Raw genomic sequence first — 27,591 nt, 5'->3', positions numbered from 1 at the left:
CTGACCTAATGTAAAAGGAAAAAAAAAAAAATTGAGATGCCTCTATACTATTTTAAAACAATAAAAAACAATGTCTTTTAAGAATGCCTTAACCCAAATTTTTTCACAATAAAGCTCTCACTGCTCATTCTCTGAAGGTGTAATTAATTTGCAAAACTTACATTCTTCTTTAAAATGACCATCTTAGCCACCATATGCATGAAGTTGAACATTAACAGGATGTTTAAGGGTTATTCCAAAGAGTCATCTATAAATAAAGAAGCAGACGCTATTCTTAGAATGTTTAAAAAGGAGTACTGAAAATCAGAAACAGAAAAGTTGCTGAAAGCAGACTGAGAAAGGCTCTACCTAGCTTCATCAGCACCAGTTTTGGAGATAATTGGAAAAAGGGTGATTTGGGAATTGGGAAGAGATGGAGGAGGCAGCACCAGCAGAGGTGAAGGAGCGGTTCTGCTGCTGCTGCCGCCCCAGGTGGAGCCTGGCGTCCTGCCCGGCTCCGCCCAATCATGAGGCCACAGTGGGTGGAGCTCGGGGCACAGAACCTTGCTGGGGAGGGGTCAGAGAACTGCTTTACGTGTGGATCCCAGGGGGCTTGCCCCAAGTAGCTTCAAAAACTACTAATAGTCTGCGTTGCTCTCTGAAGAATCCAGGTAGTCTGAGCCTACAGACCTGCAACAAAACTGGAAGGCAGAATTCAATCATTCTGTCGACAGTCTGTGATATGAAAACAATGTGTGCTATCTAAAAATAGCAGTGAAAACCAATTCAAAGTGATGGAGACTGTGGCTTTGAGAGATGGATGTTTTAAACCATCCATTTTAAACTACTGAGACAAACTGTTATGATCTATACCTCAAAGCCTGCTGGGGCAGGTGAATAAAGTTAAATGACAGAAAAGGACAAAAAAAGCCCATAGCTAATAATAACTTTCAGGTCAAGGCACCAAGACCCAGAAAGGAGCAGAGGAGCAACTTCCTATTGTTTGATATTTTCTAACGATTAAACAAGCTGTCAGTGACTGCAAAGGACTAGATACCAGTCTGGAGCTGTCTCCATAAGCTCCATTTTAATCTACTCTTTCCTTTTCCTGAAGTCCAGGTTAACAGGAGAATAGATGCAGGGAAGATGGGACAGCTGGTAGACATAGATCAAGAGAAGGGTTTCTCCAAAGGTTCCTTAAATGATCCGTTTGTATTCTAACAGATCCAATAACTTCAACCAACTATTCTTATTCTTAAGAGTGGTTTCCACAGAAGCCAAATCTCCCACTGTTATTGGATCACAAACATTAAATATTTCCAGGCTAACATTCTCGAAAACATTTACATATATAATATTATTAAAGGCTTGACAATTTCTTTCCAATTCTAAAAAAAAAAACCTATCAAAAATGCTAAAAGAATTCAACTGGAACAAAAGAGTAAAGTCATATTGCTACCTACAGTTAATATATTTACATTACTACTGAAATATGCTTTGCCAATTTCTCATGAATCAAAGTACTAATCAGTTGAAAAACCATCACACATTTAAGCACCTTTACTTTTGGTATCAGTTTCCAAAGTCTTTATTTACAAAATTATCTTCTGTATATATGACTTTTGGAAATAATTTTGTAATTTATGAAGGAATTAAAAGCAGATCTATCAGAATATACAAATTTGTGAAACTGAACAGGAAAAGATTAATAAAAAGACCCAGGAAAATAATGTAAAACACATTTAGTTTTTCACCATTCTATAAGAGCACTCCATGAAAGGAGGCTAACAAATGCACCAGTTCACTTGACAGAGAATTTTTAGTCTCCTGACAGTTTTTCCATTATTTCATAAGAGTAAACTTCAGAAGTAGTGAGGGGTTCTATTACATCTCCTAAATGATACATCCTACAAGTTAAACCTATCAACATTTAGCACTTTCTTCAAAAAGTGCTTCTGATGTCTTTGAAATCTATTCGCAATAAGGAGTAATTGCTTTAAAGAGAGGACATTTTTAAATTAGTAAAATGATACTTCGTGAAACATTACAGTTGTCTTTAAGAAAAGCCAACAGATTTAATTTTTTATTTTCTTCAGGAAAAATACAACTATTGGTAAATTTTTATCCTACATGACTGCAAATTCACATTTAATTGCCAACCTTAAGAACATGAAATACTATTATTTGCAATGAGCGAGGTAGTAAGCAGACCCCCTCCCTGAAGCCCCATTACCAAGTCACGATCTTACGGAATAGCATGTTATGGCCCTGGGTCCACTATGAGGCTGGGCAGGTGCAACCCTCCACAGGTCTCTCGGGAGCTTCACCATCACTGTGGGTGGGAAGGCCCTACCCCAGGCAGGGCTGGGCATGCCTGACTGCTAACTTAACGTTCAGTCTTGGGAAGAAAAACTACCACCAGAATTCTCCATACTTGAGCTGTTCTATTCAACTGTCTCCAACTCTGCTGTGTCAGAAAAATGAAGAATCAGTAAAAAGCGTTGGTTTTATTTTGGTATAAGAAAATAACAATAAAAATTGGGGAGGAGTTCTGAGTGAGCAGCAGCAGAGTGTGGGGCCACTGGAATCATATCTCCTTCCATTCTGTCTCGGTGGAGGCACAGGCCTGAGAGAATTCATCCCAGTCTACCTCTGGACACCACGGAGGGCTAGTCAGGCTGAAAATACATCATTAGCCATCCTACCTAAGTCTTTATGAAGGGAAAAATAAGGGTTAAAAGGAAGTTGACTGTGGTTCTCTTTAAACAAGTCTCCTGGGACTTAATAACTCAGGTCTAGTTTCTTTGAAAACAAAGAAACGGCTGGGGGGCTCCCACTAATTTATACATTTATTAAATTTATCAATTTAAAAATTCACAGAAGCAGCATTTTCTTTGTCTGTGATTTTCACCTTAGGGTAGCATTTCTTCAAAGATAAACTTGCTTTAGAAACTCTTCCAGAGTAGTCACACCTGGGAGTCATAGGAAAGGAGAGAAAAAGAAGGGAACACTGTTCTGGTTTTTTAAATAATTGTCTCCCAAACCTTCAGAGGCAGAAGGGGGGAGCAGAACCACGGGCCTCAGGTATGACCTCAGGTGGGCAAATGGTTCAGAGATGAGGAACAGGTGGTGCTGGTGGATGGCGTGTTGAAGAAGCAGGAGTTTTTAAATTCTTCTAATTTTAGAAAAAAAAAACTTTTAATTAGGAAGTGAGTTCACAGGTGTTCACCTATATTCTTTTGTAACAAATATTTTATAAATGTTTACACTTTAATCCAGTTACCTATTCTAATATTTTAAGTTGCTCATGTTTGATTGCTAAATTATATTATTACATTTTAGTTTTTAAAAATTCCCTCCAAACTCTGTAACTAAAATAATAAAGAATTAAATAGTCAGTTGTTTTGTGTAATGCTGGAAGGAAAAGACACCTTCAAAAACATATAATCTGATTGTTTTAGATAAATATAATGTTTTAAGGATTAAAAAAAATCAGTCACCAAAATCTATCGATTTTCAATCTGGTGACTCACCTTGCCATTAAAAAAAAAAACAGTAACTTTTTAAGAAATAAAAAGAAGACAAAAGTAGACATACTAATATATGAACCCTCTTGTCTCCATCACCCAGATTAAACAATTATCAACTCATGGCCAGTCTTGTTTCATCTGTTTTCCTCCAGCTTTCCACCTTCTCACAGATTATTTTGAAGCAAATCTTAAACATCATACCATTTCACCCATAAACATTTCCACATGTCTAAAAGGAAGGGACTGGTTTTAAAACAATCTTATAATTGAATTTAATACACCTCCTGGCTATTTTCAATTATTGTTGTGAAATGCTTTTTTCATTGGGTCCCACAAGAACCAGGAAGCAGGCACAACACAGTGCACTTGGCATCGGAACTGACGTGAGTTGGACAGGTTCAAATGTGAACCCAGTTCTGCCATAAATCACTGTGTGAACCTGGGAAAGTATCCTCAACTCTGAGTCCTGGTTTTTTGGAACCGCTCAAATGGTGACGGTTACTCTGTGGATCAGCTATCCCAGGAGTCAGCAAACTTTGTCTGTAAGTATCTTAGGCACTGTGGGGAAAACTACTCACAACTGCCATTGTCAGGAGAAAACAGCCACAGATAATTCGAAAAAGAACCAATAAAAGTCCTTTTATGGACCTTAAACTTTGAATTTCATATCATTTTTACATGTCATGAAATATTATTCTCATTTTTCCCAAACCATTTAGAAATGTAAAAATCATTCTTAGCTTGCTGGCCATAGAAAATGGGTGGTGGGCTGGAATTTGGGCCGGCATCCCTGATTTTCAACCCCTGATCTTGCCCATTTCGCCAGCCGCAGCACACACACATTTCTCAATGAGGTGCTCTGTTCTTCATTATTAATAAGAGGTTAATTCACGTGAGAAATCAAAGTGCGAGTGTTAGTGTGCGAAGCCCAACATTAATGCTACGGTAGCTTTATGGTAGCCTTTTAGGACCACACCCAAGCTTTGAGAAACACTATGTAAAACACCTAAGGAAGCCGAAGTACAATTTCTTCTTTCTGCGTAACCACTCTCCTCCAACATTCCACAGGAAATCCTTCCTCTGGCTTTCTTTACTTTTCCCTTCCCCCACCAGAAAATTCAAATAATTGGTTGTGATACATCAAGAGAGACTTCTATAGTCCATAAACTTTTAACTTCTTCAGAGACAGAAATGTTATTTATGGCATAGTTCATGCAAGAAATAGCTAGCATTTATAACTGCTAAATAAGCTAAATGTGTCATATCCAATTCCTACTATAAAACAACGTATGATTTGACTTGGAGACTATCAGTATCCATATAATGAGTAGAGTTATCCAGGGATTCTGCTGTATTTCAATAAGTATACTGCTACTAATGACCAGGTAACATGCTCACTCCCCATAACTGGTCACTTAACTTAGTTCCAAGAAGTTACTTTTTAAGTATTAATGATAGTACATTGAAAAAACAAGAAACTAATAGTCCAGATGCATGTTCACAGCTATACATTTTAGTATTTTTCTATTTTTTCCCCAAGAGACTTTAACAAAAATTAACTAAAGGTTTTTTTGTTTTGTTTTGTTTTTCCCCCCTACAATTTTGCTAGATGCAAAACAGCAAAAATCAACCACTCCCACATGTTTATGGTTAACTGATCATTGACAAGGCAGCCAAGTCCACTCAACTGGTACAGAAGAGCCTCTTAAACAAATGGTGCTGGGAGAACTGGATATCCACATCCAAATGAGTGAAAGAGGATCCCTATCTCATATCTTGTACAAAATGAATTCAAAATGGATCAAAGACCTAAATGTAAGAGCCAGGACCATAAAACTCCTAGAAGAAAATGCAGGAAACATCTACAAGATCCTCTGGTAGGCTGTGGTTTCCTAGACCTTACACCCAAACACAGCAATGAAAGAAAAAATAGATAAATGGGACCTCCTCAAAACTGAAGACTTTTGTGCCTCAAAAGACTTTGTCAAAAAGGTAAAAAGGCAGACTATTCAACAGGAAAAATTATTTGGAAACCACATATCTGATAAGGGCTTCATATCCAGAAAATATAAAGAAATCCTACAACTCAACAATAAAAAGACAAACAATCCAATTTAAAAATGGGCAAAAGACTTGAATAGATAGTTTTCCAAAGAGGAAATGCAAATGACTAAAAAGCACATGAAAAGACATTCAACATCACTAGCTATTAGGGAAATGCAGTTCAAAACCACAATGAAATATCATTTTACACTTACTAGAATGACCATTATAAAACAAAACAAAACAGAAAACTACAAGAGTTGGAGAGGATGTGGAGAAATAGGAACATCTATTCACTGCTGGTGGGAATGTTAAGTGATACAGTCACTGTGAATAACAGTGTGGTGGTTCCTCAGGAACAGAAGTGCCATAAGATCTGGCAATCTTGCTACTAGGTACATATCAGAATTGAAAGCAGTGATGCAGACATTTGCACACCGATGTTCATAGCAGCATTATTCAAAGTTGCCAAAAGAGGGAAACAATCCAAGTGTTCATCAATTGATGAATGAATAAAAAAAATGTATATACATAAGATGGAATATTATTCAACTGCAAGAAGTAATGAAGTCCTGATGCATGTGACAACATGGAAGAACTTTGAGGACATTACCTTGAGTGAAATAAGCCAGACACAAAAGGACAAATATTGTATGATCTCACTAATATGAACTAAATATAGTGAGCAAACTCATGGAGTTAATATCTAGAATACAGGTTTCCAGAAGATCAAATAAGGGTTAAGAATGGGGAGCTGATGCTTAATTTGTGCAGAATTTTTAATAAGGTTGATTGTAATGTTTGGAAATGATAGAGGTGAAGGTAGCACATTATTGTGAGTGAATTAACAGCACTGAATCGTGATTGTGGTTGAAAAAGGAAGTTTAGGGCTATGCATGTCACTAGAAGGAAAGCTAGAGAATGAAACAAGGGACTGTATAACATTGAACCCTGTTGTGTACAAGAAAGGTGATTAATAGTACAAATACAAGAATGTTCTTCCATGCATTAGAATAAATACATGTCACTATTACAAGGTGTTAATAATAGGGTGGTTTATGGGGAAAAATACCTCTAATGCAAACTATGGACAATAGTTAATGGTGATATTAAAATATTCTTCCATCAGTTGTAACAAAGGTTCCAGACCGATGTTAGGTGTCAATAATAGAGGATTATAAGGGGTATGGGGTTTTTCTTTTTTGGAGCAATGAACATGTTCTAAAATTGATTATGGTGATGTAAGCACAACTCTGTGATTATACTGAGAGCCATCGATTGTACAAATTGGATGGATTATTAAAAAAAAAAAAATCAGTCATAACTGCTTTAGTACAAGAAAAGATGCATTTTACCACTCAACAGGAAACTCCCATATGAACATTTATGTCTGAATTTTGTATTATTAGAAAAAGCAATGGAGTAAACAGATGTATCTAAAGAGAGTATACCTTCTGACTCACATTCTCTCAAAGTGAATGTTGTATAAACTTATAATTTCACATATGTTAAAACATTGCTCAACATGACAGAAACATAAAGAAGATGCAGAATTACGAAGCCAAATGTATTGCTTACTTTCTTTAAATGCTTTACAGTAGCCAAGGAAAGATAACACAAAGAACAGGGCACACAGGAGGTCTGCACGGCCAACGATGCCAGCAACCTTGAAAAGGGAAGAAAAAAAAAGATTTACATAAAACATTTTTAAACAAATCTTCAACTTAGAAATAGAAAAACAATTTATCAGACTTTGCCTATTAAAATAATGTGTATAACTGTGAAACAAACATGTAGTGTTGGCTTATCATTGGTTTTCTTTTCACTTTTTGGTCTAGGACTTGACTTACCTGCTTCCAAGAAAACACTGGATTGGATTGAACCTATCAGCAAGAGATTCTTTGAGCTGTACACAGACAACACTGCACATATGCAGTAAAAACTGTATTATTTAGCATGTTACACCAAAGAGCTCTGCAGACCCAGCCTTCCGATGTCTCCAAAGTGGATTTTCAATTGGAAAATGTTATCAGCTCAAAGGGCATATTTAAAAACAAAATTTGATTGGAAACATGAAGGATGCACATGGTTTTGAAAAGTACAGGTACTTGGGAAACAAGTGTTAAAAGTCATCAGGCAGACAGAAAAAGATACAGGAATAAACATTCAAAGCTGCCTGTCATCTTTTCCTCCTTTCAGACCAAAACTGATTACATGGGTTAATTTAGAAAGCAGAATGCCTCAAAGATTGTTAACAAGTAAGAAGGAAATAGAATAAAATTTCTGGCGTTAGCATGTAATCATCTACCATTTCCTTCCCCCTATTTTCCACATTGATGAATCTGCCCTCTCCTATTTTGCTTTCGTGACAATGAGGCAATGTAAAATTTCTGTGTATTTCTTTAAGGCTCATTACTCCAATAACTGTTCACCAAATGTTTCATGGCAAGGAAAGACAAGAGACTTCCATTCATGAGTATTGATCTAGTTTATGTGGAATCCTTTACTAACTGGCACCTGAACTATGATATAGCAAAGCTTTTGCTGTGATTCTCTAGGTATCACTTTAATCACTGGTAGGCTGGTCCACTTTTTTCAAAGGACAGATATATGACATGTGAAATGCAGAATAAAAGACTATTCTATCAATGGAAATAAGAGAATATATGAATATGAGGATTTTTTCACTGAAAATGATGAATTCATACACTGTTATCATATTTCCATATATGCCTGCAAAAGCAATAGATGAAAATAATATGTTTTAGGAAGAGTTTCCATCTACAGTGGTTAGATACAAAATGATGAGCTCTATTGTTTACTTTAATTGTAAACTCCTGATGGAGGTGAACATGGCAGCACGTGGTGCTCATGCAATCACTAAGAGGAATGAACACGCTAATGAGTCCAACCTGCGACTACTGCACACATGAAAAAAAAAACCCACTGAGAAGAAAACTAAGAGCAAAACCAAGGCTCAGCAGATGTTGGAACAACTATGCACATTTAGAAACAAAATCTGTTGAACAATATAATTACTTCATGAATGAAATGAATATGCAATAAGCATTCTTGAATAGTCAGGGACGTAAACTCACTAAATCAGATTACATTAAATGCATAGAGCTAAACACTACTGAGCCTAGCTTCCAGTAGGTGCTGGTTCAGGGTTAGTTCCCCTCCTGAAGCCCAAATGGTTCTTCTCTAAATAGGACTGGTAGAAAGGAAAAGGACACAGAAGCTCAATAGGGGCAACCAAGAGTGAGAGAGTAGCCCAAGCATCTTGGTTTTCTGGTCCTTCTCCCAGAACTATGAGAGGGGAAGTGGAGAATATCTCATAGTTGCAGAAATAATACTTGCGGCTGGAAGGGAATCTCAAAACCTCACAGAAGATAAAGTCAATCCAGAGAAGCTCATCTAAAGAGACCATTAAACCAATGGGATCAGAGGAAGGTGTGTGTGCATGTGTGTGCACAGGGGTGGGTCAGAATACATGACCAAAATGCATGACATTTTGAAATGAATGAAGAAGACAGAAGTGGTTTGGATAAATAACAGGGATAGGAGCAAAACCGAGTAGTCTAAGCCACTCATTATCCGGGTAGCTAAGATACATTTTTAAAAAATCAGTACTGAGGATATATAAAAAAAAAAAAAAAAAAAAAAAAAAATCAGTACTAAAATGAACTTTAAACATCATAACCTTTTTTTTTTTTGTAAACAAACATTCTTAAATTTGCTAATTGTTGAACAGACTCCTAAGCACTTAAGCAATGTAAGTTATATTGTCTGATGTCAAGAAAAACTAACTTTTAGAAGTATGGCAAGTGTTTTAAAGTAAATTAGAGCACTGAGTACTTATAATGACTTTTTGGCATCATAGTTAAAGTGAGATTTCATAGCAAAAATTTTAAAAGGCTCTCTGCTCTCCCAAGAGGCACTGTATCCAATCATTGCTTGGGGAATGGGCATTCAAAAAGGAGAGATTTTATTTTTCTTTTCTTATATTTGCATAATACATAGTTAGACAAATTTTTAAGGCTATTTTTTAGACTTACAAATAGCCTGAAACACTCCTATCAGAGCTTTCTTGAGAAATAATCACAATCTCCCCCTGAATCCATAAAGCAGTCGGCATCATTGCTTCCCCACTAGGAGCAATTTGCACAGGGGCTGATAAAAAGGAAGAGGGTTGAGGGGAAAGGGAGAATGTTTCCCCTCCTAATTCCTTTAGTCATAAACTCTGGGTTCACTGGAAGGGCAGAACTCTTAAGGAGGCCTGAGCTTCCCTCTTTTATGCCCTAAATCAAGCGACTTGAAATTTTCACCAATACTTTAAGGAAAAAGAAAGCTAAAACCTACTGCAGCGGTGGTAGTATCGGGGAACCCACCAGGGTGGCTCCATCCTGATGGCAACTCCAGGTTGCTGAACTACAGAGCAGGGGCTACACAACCTCTTCCCTGAGACTCTCCTTCCACCACTAGTTCCTGCTATCCGAAGTCTGACATGGCTACAAATGATATAGCTTGATCTGGGGTAGCATATTTTATAGAGAGAGACCGTCATATCAGTTGAAAAGCAAATAACAACTGATTACAATTATTTCACTCCCAATTGGTGACTGGGAGGTGGGAAGACGGTAGGATGGCCAACTCATTCTGGTTTGCTTGGGATTACCCCAGCTATAAAAAGGTTAAGTCCTACATTCCAGGACCCTCGCCAGTCTTGGGCCAACTGGGATGGTTGGTCATCCTAGAAGATGGGCAAATTCAGGTTCTTATTTGCAGTGCTCAGTAACATTTTCAGTGTTAGCGCCAAGAAGCTATAAGGACACAGAATACATAAATGTTAATATCAAGTTAAGAAATGTATGTTAGTGAACTCGGAATGGCCTACGTTGCGCATCACCCTCTTAATAACAGTAAAAGGAAGCACATTGACTACCCAAGTCCCTGTTCTTCTCATCCCAGAACTGATGAGCACTCAGTCCAAATGCTGTACCTGAGGGCTTCTGTTCAAGACAGTGGCCCAATCAACAGCCCAGAAAACAAGGCTACTCAAGTGGTCCTGGCCAGGAAAGCTTTTAGGAGCTCTTTTCCATCTGTTTTCTTGGGTGGTCCTGATGTTTGCTCATTTTTCTTTTTTTTTTAAATTCATTTTTATTGAGATATATTCAAATACCATGCAATCATACAAAACAAAGCATACATTCAATTGTTTACAGTACCATTATATAGTTGTGCATTCATCACCAAAATTAATTTTTGACATTTTCATTACCACACACACAAAAATAATAAGAATAAAAGTTAAAGTGAAAAAGAACAATGGAAGTAAAAAAGAACACTGGGTGCCTTTTTTTTCTTCTTCCCCTATTTTTCTATTCATCCATCCATAAACTAGACAAAGGGGAGTGTGGGAGTGTTGCCCATATGGCTTTCCCAATCACATTGTCACCCCTCATAAGCTACATTTTTATACAATTGTCTTCAAGATTCATGGGTTCTGGGTTGTAGTTTGATAGTTTCAGGTATTTACTGCTAGCTATTTCAATTCATTAGAACCTAAAAAGGGTTGTCTATATTGTGCATAAGAGTGCCCACCAGAGTGACCTCTCGGCTCATTTTGGAATCTCTTTGCCACTGAAGCTTATTTCATTTCCTTTCACATCCCCTTTTGGTCATGAAGATGTTCTCCATCCCACGATGCCAGGTCTAGATTCCTCCCTGGGAGTCATATTCCACATTGCCAGGGAGATTCACTCCCCTGGGTGTCAGATCTCATGTAAGGGGGAGGGCAGTGATTTCCCCTGCTAGGTTGGCTTATGTTTGCTGATTTTTAAAGTTGGCTTATATGTAGAATAGGAGATAACAAGGGATTGCAGATAAAAGGAAACTGACTACTGACTGTGTCATTAACAATGAAAGGTAAACATATAAAATATCTTTGTCTTAGGAGTGCTAATTTTTAATTACTAACAAATATTTCTCATAACTTGAGTTTGAATGGCTTTCAGGGAATGGAGGGTGGGGGCAGGGAGAAGAAGATATTCCCTTCCCTCCTATAGGCAGATTTCCCTTGGTTTCCTTTTAAAGATCTGAGATCTGAAAAGTGGAATTTGGGGGTTAACATGTTCACAAATAAATGTTGCTTTTATCTGAGGTATATGTGTGTAAACACATCCAGTTATACTTGTTGGCACTTAAAAATTTTTTTTTATAAACTAACTTCCCAATACTTAAAATCAGAATGTTAGAAAACTTCGATTAACAATTCAGATATTTCATTGCACTTTTAAGATTGTACTAAATCAGACAAGGACCAAAACAGCGAATCAGTACTTTTCCAGAAAGTCTATTTATGATCAGTAGACACACTATTTATGCATCCCAGAAAATATCTAACTCATTAAAGAGAACACACACTGAAACAAAATCTAATTCAGCCATAGTTGTATATAAATAACTAGTTTATAACTATTTTTTTTAACAATTTCCAGTCAATTATGCACTCAAGTCCTCTGCATATGCTGAAGTAAAACATTACAGGAATTATTTTTAAAAACTTTAAAGTAACAAGATATTAGGAACGGGTTGTGACATCTCCACAATATTCTTGATACCAAAAAACAATAGTTTAATAAAGTCAGACACAAAAAAATAGGAATTCTGCTAAACATGTTGACCTCTATTGGTTTCAATTGGTTAAATGTAAGTATTTAAAAACATATTAAATGCAGAAGTCTATTAAGAAAAGTAATAAAGAACAGATAGTATTTCATCCTAGGTGTTTCGTCTTGACAGAATGAATGACTAAAATAAAATATTTTACCTCAGCAAACATTCTGACTTACATTTTCAAAGGTTGATGTGGTGAAGGGAGTTGGGTGGTTCCTGAAAACCCTACAAATGGGTAGAAAAATCCCGACACAGTTCGTACCAAATATATTCAACTGCTGCTCAGTGGAACAAGGATGCAGCCCACAGAGGAGCAGCGTTCGGCCCGTCAGGTGCTGCCTCATCACCTGAGCCGAGCCTGTCGGGGGAAGAGAACTCTCTCTTCACCCCTGCTTCACCGAGGTGGGCTGAAGGACAGGTAGAGAGGGAGGAGGAGAAGGTAGGAGAGAGATTTCCTCAGCAAGAAAGTGGGGATCCACTCTCCAGTTCAACCGAAAGTACACCAGCATCTCCAAGACTCAGCCCCAGGATTTGGAAGACCAGGAGTTAAGTTCTAGCCCTGCCTTTACTAGCTATATGACTGACCCTGTTTAAATCCTTTATTTATCCTCCCAGGCCATTTCCTCATCTGTGGATTGCAGTGTTATATTTGCTTATCTGATCTGAGTTTTTGTGTCAATCAATTAAGTACGAGAAAGTATTTTATCAATTATACAGCTCTCAGCTAACATAGGAAAAGTACACCAGATGCTTCACTGAAGAAAGGTTCCTACTCGCAGGCCTTTAGACCCCTAAGCCAAGCGCTATTCAATATTCACACCTTTATCGTTGGTGTGATCATACAAGCGAAACAGGAAGTATCAACAGAGAGCATACCATGCTGTTATACATATACCATACACATGTTTATGGTACTCTGAATTTCTCTTAAGAGAGACATCTTCAATCCATAAATAATTGTTTCAAATGTCTGGCAGGGCATTGCAGAGCATACTTCCTACAGCCCTTGGACCAAATAAAGTATTTAAGGAAGGCTGTTTTATGAAAGCAAGACAACCTGCAGACATCTTATCGTTTCCTACGCAAATGCAGATGCCACAGGCAGATGATACTCACACACTCCGTGTGCACCGGATGCACAGCAAACAGCAGGGCAGCCAGCAGGGACGCTCTGGGGGTGAGATTTAACCTCCTTCCTTTACTGGTGTATTGGAGGCCACCAAACAACACTGAGAAGACGTCAACCATGAGGACAGAAATGCCACCGTGCAGGAGGATGTTGACCATGTGGAAACCCACTGGGTGGAAGCCTCCTGACAAATAGTAGTTAATCCTGCAGTAGACAAAGGATGCTCCTGTTAGATGTGCAGAAGCATGCAAGATAAAATGGAAACAATCTGGAGGAAAACGTCGGTGATTAAAAACATTAAAAGGAGATCTTAACGATATGGGAATTCTCAGGAATGACTATGGTTTGTTAATTTTCTTGTGGTACGGTTGGAGCATTGTGGAAGCAATGAAGTTATTTCAGGATATTTGTTTTTCCTATTCCTTTGTTTTATTTTGTCTGGAAATTTTTTTTTATTTTTATTTTTTGAAAGTTTAAAAAAAAAGAGACAAGAAAAACTTGGTGCAAGGTTGGTAAAAATAGCATCAAGATAAATAATGCCTGTCAAGCTAAGAAGGCTGAAGAGAAGGTATGAGCATACTTAACTGCATAGGAAAAAATGGAAGAAAAGGGCATAGCAAAGGAGAGAGGGACTGTTGATACATGGAGAGGAAGATAGGAAGGAAAGCTAGAGGATTCTGAAGTGTGAGAATGACAAGAAGATATAATATACCACATATTACTCATGGGTAGTATAAAGACCCGGGGTTTACTTACATAAGTTGCTTATTAAAAAAAAAAAAAGTGTTCTTTTACAGTAAGTCAACCAGCCTACTGTACAATGAAACACCTTCTCATTATTAGAGATTTTTATTCTGACTGCTCTGTAAATTGCCAGTGGTTCCATTTTCCATGTTTTCTCTGAGAAATACTGTATGTACTTTATTAATTCTCTTACAAAAGTTCCTATCCACAGGAACTTTTGCAAGGTGAATAAACCTATTTAATGGACACAGCTCTCTGGTTAATGGGGAAGGGGAATGATTTTTGGTTTCATTTTGTTTTTGTACATTGGCTTGCCAACAGTGAAAGATTTATTCCTTATATTGTTGAAGGAAATCTTGCTCATGTACAGTCTCTTAATATTGTCTTCTCACTCCTAATAGTTGGGCACCAATTCTACAAAAGAACATGTACTTCTAAGAGACCTTTATGGGGGTGGCTTATAATTCTGTGGGAATCATTGACTGGAATCGCCACCACTAGGAAGGCTTTACTAGACAAGCAGCCGTGGGGCAGCCCTCCCACGAGCCTGTGCTGTCATACCTCACCTGAAAGTCAGGACAGTGAGAGGACGGTAGGACTTGTGGCTGGTGTTGCTGCTCAGTTTACTGCCCCAGAAGTCATGGTGCCACAGGTCACCGAGGGGCGTTTCTGCTTGGAGGTCCTGCAGGAACACATCAGAGAACATTCTGGACAAAGGGAAATGGATGGAGGGGACAGCCAAGACAGAAGCTAACACCCTTAGAAACATTATTTATTAAGGGTAAGAAATAGTCATGCTCTTGTGGTCGCTCATGGACCCCATTTGGCCCCTCTACACATGGATTTCTACTGGCTCTGGAAGGGAAAGACTCCAAGCCAGGCCACCCTCAAGGAGGATGAGCAGAGCTTCCCATTTTCCTTTCTGTATCAGCCTGGATGCATCCTAACAGGAAGTAACAATCAAAGGCTCAATCAAAGATGCAATACGTCTACATGGTTGTACGGGTTTGATGAGTACAATCTGTTGCAAGGTGTTCTATCTCTCATTCCAACCACAGGGCTATCCAGGTTTTATTAAAATCAAACAGATACTTATACACCAATGCTCATAGCGGCATTATTCACAATTGTCAAAAGGCAGAAACAACCAAAGGGTCCATCAACACATAAATGGATAAGTAAGATGTGCTATATGCATAAATGGAACATTATTCAGCCATAAAAAAGGAAGTTCTGATACATGCTACAAAATGGATGAATCTTGAAAACATTATGCTAAGCGAAATAAGCCAAGCACAAAAGGACCAATATTTTATGATTCCATTTATATGAAATATCCCGAATATTTATATGAAATATCCAGAATGGGCAAATTCATAGACCCAGAAGGTAGATCACAGGAGGGGCAGGTGGGTAGGGGTGGGTGGGGGGAAGGGAATTGGGGAGTTAATGCTTAATGGGTACAGAGTTTTGTTTGCCGTGATGGAAAGTTTTAGAAATTATTGTGGTGATGGTTGTACAACACTGTGAATGTAATTAATGCCACTAAATTGTGCACTTAAAAATGGTTAAAATAGCAAATTCTATTCTTTTTTTAACCACAATAATTTTTTTTTAAATTAGGTTCTTAACTTCATGTTTGTATTTATATGTTTTGTGTCCTTCAGCCTCCTCAATAACAGCGAAAATATTTCTGTCCATACAAGTACTCATTTGGCAGGAGAATCAAGACTCTGCAAAGGTAAACATGCAAACTATTTTTGTCTTAGAGAAGCTAGTTTTTAATTATTCATGAACATTTCTTGCAACATTGTTAAGGCTAGAGCATGTGACCAATTGGACAAATCCAATTAGCACCTTGCCATGGTGATTGGTTCAGGATGGGCACAACCCAAGGCAGGTCAATCAAGACCAATGAAAATCTTCCAGAACATGTGTGAACTAAGAGGGAAGCAGATGTTCTCCTCTCCTGGACTTAGTGTTGTGATGATGTGAGCCTGGACCTGCTGGCGGCTCTGCCAGAGCCTGGGAAAAAGGCCAACTCATGGGAAGGCAGAGCCAGGAGACGAGGGAAGCTGGGTCCCCCATGGTGTCTCAGCCCTGAATACAGCCACACCTGAAGCCAGTCCACCCCTGAATCTGAGCAGAAACCTCACCTCTTCAGAGAGACTTCCCACAAACCTCCAATGTCTATCACCTCACTTGTTTTGTTTTCTTACTAGTATTTATCACTTTCTGAATGATCGATTGTGTTGTGTTTTGTTTTTAACTATGTCCATCTCTTTCCTTTAGGACATAAATTTGCTAGGAGATTTTTTTTTCCTGTCTTGTTCCCTATTACAGTCCAAGCACCTTGCACTTGGGTTATGTTTTCCTTATTTTAATCCCAGTAAAACTATTTGTTAACTTCTTGGTCAATTTCTTTAACTTGCAAAATGAGAATAACATGCTTTGCATACCTTATGGGTATATTAAAACCCACTTTTCCTAAATATAATTTATCATGAAGGAGATTAACATGTATAAATAAAGGCAAGAGGATTTTTGAAGAAAGACATGACAGCAAAAAATTAAATAAATGAGAGATGACAAATTATCTTATCTGATACTCCTATATCTACTAAGATCTTTGCTTTCCAGAGCATAACAGTAATAGTAATCTGAGTGGTTTGTTTCACCCCTTTGTAAATAGTGTTTTATTCAGAAAACCTGCTCTGACAAGTACCCCAGAATGTTAAATATCATCCTGAAAGAATTCTTTCAAGAACAACAGAGAGAGAGAGGTATGCAGCTCATGATCTCCATCCCATCCCTTCTGGTGGTCAGTCTTGGTCCATCCACACATGCCCACCTGCAACCTTGGGCATGCTTCAGGCCTCCTACTTCACCCCCATATCTAAACCATCACCAAATCCTCTTCTCAAGTTCCTAAAAGCTCTCAAATCTGCCCACTGTTCTCAATTTCTACCACCAAGTCCTGGGCTGAGCCACCATCGTCTCTTATCTAGGATACAGTCATGCCTCTTAACTGATTTGCCAGAGCACTCTGATATATTTTCCACATTGTTCTTTCCAAAATGCAAATCAGAACACATCACCCACCCTGCTGTGCTTAAAACACTGCAACAGTTTCCCACACGTGACATGGGCTCCAGAGCCTGGTGTGGTGTCTGTCTCCTAGCCCTGCAGGCTCCTCCTGCTGCTTCTGGGCTCCTGCTGCCCTCATGATTCCCCTAGTCCCCATGAAGCTCAGACTACCTCTTGTCCCAAAGGCTCTGTACGAACAGGCCTCTACCCTGATGGTCACCCTTCAGCTCTTCATCTTCTCAGCTCCTCTGGCTGTTCATATCTCAGCCATCAAATCTCTTCCTCAAGGAGTCTGCCCTGCCCTTCCTGAGCAGATCTAAGCCCCCTTCCAGGGCTTTCACTCATCTCACATGTCCATCATAGCACCTGACATGCTGGTGAGTTAGGACTGCCGAATTGCTGTCAGCCCAATAGACACCCCGAGGCCCATATGTATCTGCTTTTGCTGGGAGTACACAGAAGGTGCTTAAACCACGAATGGATGCGATGAACAAACTGACCACAGAGATAAATAAGATCACCATCACTCTCTTTTATATGCATCCAATCAACAAGGCAATGTACCAAAAACATTCCAGTTTAAAATGTAAATGTAGAAAACCACATATATTTTTTAGTTTTCCATTTGTGATCACAAGTTCATCAAACTGTGAAACTAAAAATAATAATAATAATCATAATAATTCTTAAAGATAAAATCACTAAATATTAAAAAAGCAGTACCCATCTTACAGCTGAGGTAATTTAATTTGTTACTATGCTATAGATGCTTAAAATGCATCTTTTAAATACAGAAAATAAGAAACTAGTTTGCTTAAATTGTAACAAAAAAGGCAAACAAGGCACTGTGGAGTAAGTAACAAAGCTGAATATTATTTTTTTCTTTAAAACATAATTAAACAGGAACATCTCAGGGACTAGAAATTATGATGAGCTAATAAGCACTGCACAGTTATCAGTCAAGAAGTAAACAAAATCAACTCTGATGGATTTAAGCAAAGACAGAATGTTTTGAAGGATAGTGCAAGGCTCACAGAATTATTGTGAAGGCTGGAAAACCAGGTTGCAGCCAGGAGCACAACCACAAATCACAACACCAGACACGTGCCCAGCTGCCTCCAGACCCCACCTCTGCATGACCAGCTCCTGACACCACCAGTAGGGCACAACAGGGCAGGCGTGCCTGCAGGGAGAGCATGCATCCTAGCTGGATGGCTTTTGCAGCTTATAAGAATCCTAAGGTGGGGAATGCCCCAAATAGAAGAAGTGTGTCAAATGATGGGTGGCCCAAAAATGCAACAAATGACCATGATGCACAGTGCAGTTCAGGAAGTACCTGCTACTTAAGTGCTTGTAGAGTCAAAGGGATAGGGTTGAGAACAGGTAATAGATGCAAAGTTGGCCACCTGATACCCACTTTGGAGGGTGAATTTCACTTCCATTGAGTGCCAGTTCCAGAAAGCATCAACTAGTGAACCCTTGCAGAGTTGGTTAGACATTTTGTGAAGATCACATAATTCACCACTGACTTAGTTTACTCAGTTACAAAATTGGAAGTTCTTTTGCATTGCCATGGAAGTACCTGCTCATTTGTGGAGAGGTAGAGCAGAGGACAGTTCTCTTTATTGGAAAGAAATGAACACCAAAGCAGCTCTAAATATTTGATTCGGTGTAGCCTACAAACAGCAAGGTGCACTATTTGAAGAAAGGTCAATTTATCTTCATCATAATTTATGGGAAAGATGTTTCTGAAATTCCTGCTAACTCAACTGTCTTAATGAAAATTATAATCTCCATGAAAAATAAAGGCAATTCAATAGCAAAAGGAAGCATCTGGAAAACAATTTCTAACACCAATAAAATCCAGTAACAGCCTGTTTCACATTGCCATAGGCAAAGTGCCAATGAACGGAGGAGTGCCTTTCATTAAACAGGAAAGAAAAAAGGGAACTAGCAAGTTAACAAAAGGGCACAGTGTGATGTTCCAGAAAACACTGCCAAGACAATGCTCAGTTGACCCACAAAATGGCTTCATCTGCCTTACCTCACAGGGAAAGAAACAGAATTACACCCAAATACAGGGCATCCCACGCAGAACTGTGTTCACATTTTTTTCCTGCTTGCCAACCAAGGATCTCTGACATAGGTTCTGAGTTAACACTTTATACATGTTCCACTATATAAAAGGGAAAGAGTTAAGACACTCACCAAAATGAATAGAGGGGTTGAAAAAGCAACATCGTGGATATTAAGCCACCAATGTGACATAGTTGCTTAGTGCTACAAACTTATTTATCTTTTTTTTTTCTTTTAAGCACCATTAAAAAAAAAAACTGAAACAGAAACATCTGCAGTAACTGCTTGGTGAACTTGAATTAAAAATAAACATCAACAATTCCGTAAGTTTGTGCCACCAAAAATGGAGATGATCCATTACAATATCATGTTACAAATAAAGTTTATGCAAAACAATCATGATTCCCCACAGTTTACATTATTGTTGCATAGATAATTTTTCTCAACATTTTCAATAGGAAAAGATTTTTTCCTCATTTGGTGGAATCTATGGCTTCAATTTTTTTAAGAGCATTCCACAACAGTGTTACAAAGAGTTGCTACACTTACGTCTACTAAAAAGACCGGTGTATTCCTTTACATCATCTTCATGGGTTAAGACACACACACACAAACATCTGTGGAGTAACTAGATCTGTAAGCTCTCCCAAAGGTGCTAAGCATCCATGGCTTTTCTCCTCTGGGCCCTCCCTGCCACTGAATTTCTTGTTCTGATTTTCTTTTAGCTTGTTTCAATCTTTTTCTTCTCTTCCCATAAACCTATTTCTTCTCTTATCATTTTAGTGAGGAAGTGAAAAAGATTATCATTTTCCTTGCACTGTTATAGCACCCACTGGTGAGCAAAACTGATTCAGATTTTGCAAACTCAGCAAATTTGAGTCTCAAAACAAGAAATGAGCAGGACCAGCAGCACTCAGGAGCAGCACACGACCCTTTCTTCAGCAGCTGTCAGCAGGCTGTCCTGATGCTCTCAGTGAAGGACAGAGGGGAAGCCAGCTCTCTGCCTGCTGCTGAGAATGCACCTTTCAGTGGCAGGTGGTAGGATTCATCCATCATGTAGCAAATGCGTGATTTTTTTTTTTTTAAACGATTCTAGCCTGGTGTTCTGGGAAATGTCACAAAACCTGAAACACGTACTCTGCAACCTTACTACCCTTGCCTTGTAATCTTAGAAGACCGGTTCCTGTGATAGGTGTGCAGCCTGGGGCCTCACAGAGAGTATGTGAGAAGGGAAAGACTGAGGTCTCTCTGGATTGGAGACCCAGAAGCCAGCAATTAAAGAGGCACTAAATCAAGGAAATGCTATCTAAAAGAGATGGAAAAGCTAGAGTACAAGTAGGACCCAGGAAAATTGTTAACCTAAGTTTAACAGAGAATAATTCACACAGCTAGATTAGCATTGAGATGCAGGAAAGTGGTTAAGATAAGTTTACCAGAAAAGAATTAAGATACAAACCTTATTGTTAACAATAGCTTCAGAGTCGTCAAAGACAAACTCTCCATCATAGCTACGGGCGAAACACACAAGGGAAACCAATCCTACTACTAACTTAGCCCAGAAGGGAGGAAGCAGGGATGATGGAATGATGTGGTCCAAATCGGCATCCAACTCGCCCATTTTGGAGATTGCAGGCTGCCAGTCTCTTGCTCCAGCATTCTGCTAGTTAAAAATCTGCAAAATAGTAACATGATAGAAATAACTCAGACACAAAAGGAGAGAGATTGTATATTACCACTCCTATGAACTATCTGAACAATGGAAAATCTGTGTGTCATAAGAATATTAAGGACCTACTGATAGTAGCTAGTGGGGGGAATGAAAATCTAATATGTTCAGATATGTTAATGATGGTGAATTCAAAGGTGTGGTAATGGATAGGGATGACAGCTGTTAAACTTAAATCCTTCAGAGCACTCCTATGCCAGCTAAGTCCTCAAACCCAGAGGCAATAGCCTCTTCAAGAACATCAACCAGCTATTTCCCCATTTGCTCATAAAGTCAACACCCCTTTTCAATGTGAATAGATTAGGGTGGTCACTGCCCAGACATCCCTGAAGATCAGGAAAGTGATTAAACTAGAGGAAGGGGTAGCAACAGACAAGATGGAATTTAACAAAGGATTATAAATAATGAATTTTTATGATTTTCTTTTTCTTAGTTGCTAGGGTATTAGAATAGCTAGAAGGAAAGAATTGAAATGGTGGAATTGTAACCCATAACATCCTTTGAAATTTGTTCTATAGATATTTTAAGCTGTAATCTGAAAGTTCCACCTTTTTGTATATATGTTATTTTTCATAAGGAAATAACTGAAACTATGGTACTATAACTCACAATAACTTTGGAAATTTCCTATGTATCTACTTGTTAAATCATACTTTGAAAGTTATTACCTTTTTGTATATATGTTATATTTCATAACAAGTCAAATAGTTCAGAATAACTGAAACTGTGGAATTGTAACCTAGAATATTCCTTGAATTGTGCTGATTATTTGTTAAATTGCACTTGGAAAGTTATCACTTTTCTGTATATATGTTATATTCTACAATTAAAAAATGAGAAAAAAAGGAAATAATATTAACGATATAAATTTCCATCAACGCATTGTTAGGAGTGCTTCTACAGTGAACACATTTACCTTAAGTGAGTAAGAGCTAGACAGTCACTTATGCTCAATTTTATAGGATACAATCATTAACTTTGGGTTGTGGTTTTCAAACTCTAGTAGTGAGAAAGACTACCTGGGACACATGCAGATTCCTGGGCCCTACTGCAAACTACTGAATCAGAAGCCCTTTTACCCTTGAGAAACACTGATTTAATGGAATCCTATATCAACCCAATAAGGCAAATCATTTTTTTATAGTCCTTGAACCAGTTTAGAGAGTTTAAAAAAAAAAAAAAGTTACCAACTTTCTTCATCCAGTAAAGAAATATCAACATATAGTCATCCTTGGGTCTTAACATATGATGGGAGGTGGGGGGTAGGGAGAATATAAAATATGATTCTGATTCTGAAAGACTTACAGTCTATTTGTAGGACTCAGACACATATGCAAGTTAAACAAAAGTACGAGAGAGAAGAGTTTAGTTTAATACGAGAGAAGTCATAGGCAGGGTACCCGATCAGTTGCCAGGTTAATGGTGCACACGCAGAGAACAGAGGGAGAGAACACTGTAGTCTTATCCACTGGCATATCTTATCCAGAAAGGACTGAGCTGTATGCTAAATGATGGGGTGAGGAGAAGAAGGGGTCTATTCTAGGTCAGGCTATAACCTCCAATATTAGGTAAAGAGTTCAGTTAAAAACATACATTTATTTTTAACTTTTCTTTCAAATAGGCAGAATGTTAAAGCCAGACATTTTTGTCTCCCAGATTTCCCAAAAGCCAGACAGTTTTGTCTCCCAGATTTCCCATTTCGTAGTTATGTGACCTTGTGCATGTCACTTATCCTCTCTGAGTCTACTTCCTATGCTACTCTGAGAGTTGCCTAAATAACAAATAACATCCTGCCTTGGAATTTGCCCAAATATCAAACTACCCCTCAAGCTTGATTTTATATGCCCCATTCCCATCACAACCCTAACAGATGCTTTATTTGGATATCCCAGGATCATGTTTGGACTAGACTGCTTGGTTTCCAATCCTGTGTAATTTTGGAAAAGTAATCTTTTGGGCCCTCAGTTTCTTCACCTCTAAAATGGGGGTGATAATGGTGTTAATATGGTTGCCATGAGGGTCAAATGAGATACCCACCTAAAGTGCTCAGAACACCGCCTGGCTTTAGTAAATGCTCAGGTTAAGTTACCCAACACTACTAATGTTTTCTTCAGTGAGGTTAAAAGCACAAATGGAGACCTCTTTCTTTTAAAAATTCCTTTTAGTATTTGGGGTATCGGTACTGAGGCTCTCGGCTTCCCTACTAGAGGACCTGGCCCCCATTTTTTTCGTGCTGAGATGGAAGAGAATCCCAGGCCCCTTAATCGGGAAGGCAGTTTGGATGTATTTGTTTCCTGATCTCTAAGCAAATGCCCCAGATTATGGAATCAATGGGAAATCAGCAAAATAGGCCCTCTTGGGTCTCAGACATCTTTTCTATGGACTTATATCTGAATGAACCCACAGAGACAGATCAAACCACTTAATGGGGCATCTTATTCTATGGTAACATCCTCCCTTCCCAGGGGCTGGAAGGAGGTTCAGATTTACAATCCAGAGACCAGAAGCTCGGCAACTCCTTCACTGCCAGTCCCTTGAGCCTTTTGGCCTAATGTAAGACATGCTCTCAGCAAGTGCTGGGGGAATATTCCAGCTACTATCTGGTACCTTCTTTTATTTTCCGATGAAAGGATAAACCACTGCTCAGAGATCCAAGTTACAGCTGCAAGCACAATAGAGGTAACCACACAGGCCCCAGCCACTATGTTTACCTTTCTGCTGAAGAAACTGTTCCTGCTATTTAAAAAAAAACTAAAAAGGGAGGAGTTAGCAAGACACCATGACTTAACATGAGGGGAATAAAACCGTTCTTCAGTTCAGAAAAATAATTTGGGGGAAAGCAAATAATTTACATCTATTTAAAAATGTAAATGGGAGTTGTTAAATGGTCAGGTAACTGGTCCTGATGCTATTGGCTTTTGCCTCAAATATTTGAATGCTATTTTATAAAAGGTTATCATGAGGTTCAAATGGCATTACAGAAGGAAGACTGAATCAGGAAATAATTTGTGCTCTTAAATGGCTCACTGTCCATCTCAGATTGTTTGAAACAAAGATGTATTATTTTAGTACTGAAGCAACAGCAGACATGTGAGCAGAGAAGATTGGAGGCCTGAGCCTGAGGTCTGCTGGTGGCCAGGCCCTGCCTCTATTAGTCAACAGGATGGCTCAGTCAATCTCAGAATGAGCTGCTCCTCTTCTTCTCTTGCAGGGACATCAGGGAACCTAGATTCTGTCTAGTTGCCACCCACCCCCCTCTCCCTCCTGCATTATTTCTTACATCTGGCTGGCTCAGCCATCCTCATATGGCTTCTCTGCTCTTCTATCTCTGAGGGCTCCTCCCCCACTAGCTAGGTCTCCAAGGTCCCTTCCTTCCTTGCTGCCCTTGCAAACACTCACAAATGCCCTTTTCATTTAAGGAATTTACCTTTAATGTGTGTACTGGAAAAGTTCAGAAAACACCTTTGGTTGGCAAATGTGAAAAAAAATTAACGAAATGTTAGAAACCCAAACAAAGTTTTCAGAGTCTAGTTCAGTGGTTACAAGCACAAGTTATAGAGACAGGCAAATCTGGACTTGCTGGCTGTATGACATTGGGTGAACTCATCCTTCTAAGACCAGTTTCCTCATCTGCAAAATAAGATACAATCACCTCCCCCAGGAGGTTGTGGTAAGGATTAAATGAGATGATGTATGGAAATAATTCATTCCCATTCTTATTATTTTGGAGAAATTAGTTCTTGGTGTCTAGTTCCTGGCTTCCTATCTTGGGAACATCCACATCCATCAATTGTTTATTCTTGCAGATGAACTTAGCAACAAGGGGTATCATTAGGCCATGAGGTGACCTGGTGCAATTGAGTAAAGGGCACCCCTTCCTTTGGGTGAACTCAGGACACACTGCTCTCCTGGTCAGGCGTCAACTACACAGCCACACACAGTGACACTGTTCCTCACCACCCTCCCTCAAATGATAAATGAACATTGTTCTGCAATGATCAGAGCCAGGCTTGGTGCTCAGATAATGGAAGCCCTGCCCATGTGAGGTGGTAGAGATTGGAGGACTGGCCCCCCTCCATACTTTTTTCGTACCCAGGCCATGAAACAAAAAGGGGGCACTTTCCATCGCTCTCTTGATGGACCCCCAGCTGCACTGGCCTCCTCCTCTTCTCCATGTGATGCCCTGCCTGGGAGCCCTGGCACCTTGGCCTTGGCTGGATGGGTAAGTTTGATTTATTAAGTGAGAGAGAACTCCACTGCAGCCTCGGCCTTGTTCCAAGCAGAGTGCTCCATCCAGTTTTACCAGTAATAAAGTTGGTATTCTGATCCTTATCTGACTCTTGGGTCTATTTCACAATTTGTTTGGAATTAACTGGCCCCTAACAGTAGTTGAAATTGCAAAGAAGAAGTTCTCTTAATTCCAAGTTTCTCAGACTTGTAAAATCAACCCTCCATTTTCAGAGGGTTAAAACAAATCAGCCAATCATCAATGAAAGGGTCAAAAAGACCTCAAAGAGAGCCCCCAGAACTAAACATCACTAAAGCTGGGAACCGTGGGGAAGCAGTGACAGCCAATACATCAGCCTGGGCTGCAGAAATGGGGAATGGTGGGGGCAAGACGAAATGATTCACCCTGGAAAAATCAGCAGCAGACACCTACTGAAGAATATTCTTTCCACATGCACCCCAGGGCCTGCTGGCCTCTGCCCAGCCTTTCTACCTCATCAGGAAAAATCCATCCACACAGTCAGCTGCTTTCTGCCAGTCTGACATGAGACAGAGCCTCTGGAAATCAGATTAAAGAGCCAGATCAATTCTGACCCAGCATCCATGGTCCTGCGGTAGCCCTGCAAACCCTGATCTGGCTTCTCATATTCCGGGGCCCTCAAGGTAAGGGAGGTGGTCATCTCCACTGCCCTCCCCAACCTCATGCTGAACAAAATGCTACTGAAGATATCTTTCTCTTGTGATTGCCTTCCCGTGTTTAAATTCAATAACACACGAGGGCTAGGCTTGCCTATAGTAAGAATGTCTGTGTGTGGGTCGACATTCACTATTTAACTTTCAACTGTCCCAGAAAGTTTCCAGCTTGCTAGCTTGCAGCCATTTTCCCTTCCAAGTCCGCCGGCGTCGGTTTACCCCACCTGGAGTAAGTCAGGCGCGGTCGGACTGCAGAAAAGGGTACTGGGAGAGGATCTAGTCAGTCATTACAATAACTATTTCTTAAGGAATTCTCCCCCATCCATCTGCTCTCCTGAGGAAAGAGGAAAGTGTGGGCTGATTTCCAGTGCTCTAGCTAGATCGTTCCTCTAACTCCTCCCTTCTTTTGTGTGTGGTTAAAAAAAGCAGAAAGAAACCACACACACAAACGACAGTCACAACATCAACAAAACCAGGAGCCCCGCGGAGTTCGCAGGGGGATAAGGCGGTGGTTGTTCCACCTGCTCTGTTTCCCCAAACTCCAAGTCCACGTGGTAACTCGCAGCTCGGTAGCCCCGGGCCGCCCTGGCCGGTTGCACGCCCTTCTCGTGCCGCTTTGCAGCAGAGCGTGAGAGTAGCTGGCAGTCACGGCGCTGCAGGGTAGTAAGCCTTTTAACCCAGGGCAGGCGGCCAAGCGGCCCGGCTGTACACTGCAAACGTCTGCGCCGCTGACAGCTGGCGGCCAGGCGCCGGGTGGCGCGGGGTGGCGTAGGGCGCGCGCTGGGGCGGACTAGGCACTGCGACCAGGTGGCCGCTCCGAAGACGTGATGCAGGCGCGTGGGGCACCCCGGGCACAGGGAGCGGCTGTCCAGCTGGAGCGGGGAGTACTGGAGGGGGTCGTGTCCACAGTCTCAGGAGGAGGGCAGGAGCCAGCGCCCCGGGGCGCCAACAGGCAGGGCACGCACCCTCCATGCCTCTCCCTTTGTACGGTGTTCTGCTTACACCAAGACCAGGGAGCCCGTAGCCGACGTCCCCCGATGACCCCTTCCTGGCCGCAGCCCTGAGCCCAGCCCAGGTCCGGAAACCGCCCGCGGAGGGGCTGGATCCCACCCCTCAAGCAGCGCCGCCATCCAGGGGGGGGTGGTACCGCCCCCCGGTCCCGGCAGTTCCGCAGGGCTCGGGGCGCAGCGGCAGGAGGGACCCCGAGTCGGTTCCGCGCCCAACTCCGCTCGCCCCGCAGCGCGCTCGGCGGCGCACAGCCTTGCAGGGGCCGCCACCGCGGCTCCGGGCCACCCCGCGCGTTACCTGCAAGGAGCCGAAGCCACGGCAGCATCTCCCTCCCAGGTGCGGAAACTCCCGCGGCTCTCGGCGCCCGCCCGGAGCTGGCCAGGGGGAGGGGCCGCCCGCGCGCCTCCGCCTCCCCCCGCCCCCCGCCGCGCGCCCGCCCGCCCGCAACTCCCCACGCGCCCTGGAGCTCACTCTCACACACCCGGGCCCGCCTCGGCCCGCCTCCTCCTCCCGGCTATTGGCTGCCACCCCTGTCACTCTAACGCCACAGCCCGGTCCCCTTTTCAGATCATTGGTCAACGCAGTGGTGACGTCCCGCCAGAGGGCGTTAATCGGCGGAGACAGGCGCAGGCCAGACTGACTCGGCGGGAGAGAAGGAAGTGGAGCTCTGG

General features: G+C 40.6%; 1 protein-coding gene across 4 annotated transcripts in view; it reads right to left on the bottom strand.

The window, feature by feature from the left end:
• Positions 1–27,341, bottom strand: part of TMTC4 (transmembrane O-mannosyltransferase targeting cadherins 4) — an 85,954-nt gene extending 58,613 nt beyond the window's left edge. For all 4 annotated transcript variants that reach the window (XM_037799853.1, XM_037799851.1, XM_037799852.1 and 1 more), the window contains exons 1-5: positions 27,218–27,341; positions 20,723–20,938; positions 14,670–14,785; positions 13,347–13,563; positions 7,131–7,218 (exon numbers count right to left, since the gene is read on the bottom strand). In XM_037799853.1, the coding sequence (XP_037655781.1) occupies positions 7,131–7,218; positions 13,347–13,563; positions 14,670–14,785; positions 20,723–20,884 (583 nt within the window). In that variant the 5' untranslated portion in view covers positions 20,885–20,938; positions 27,218–27,341. The remainder of the gene's footprint in view (positions 1–7,130; positions 7,219–13,346; positions 13,564–14,669; positions 14,786–20,722; positions 20,939–27,217) is intronic.
• Between the last annotated feature and the right edge of the window lie 250 nt (positions 27,342–27,591).

This window comes from Choloepus didactylus, chromosome 12, assembly GCF_015220235.1.
Source record: "Choloepus didactylus isolate mChoDid1 chromosome 12, mChoDid1.pri, whole genome shotgun sequence".
Lineage (NCBI taxonomy): Eukaryota > Metazoa > Chordata > Mammalia > Pilosa > Megalonychidae > Choloepus > Choloepus didactylus.
This window is presented reverse-complemented; position numbering and strand designations above follow the sequence as displayed.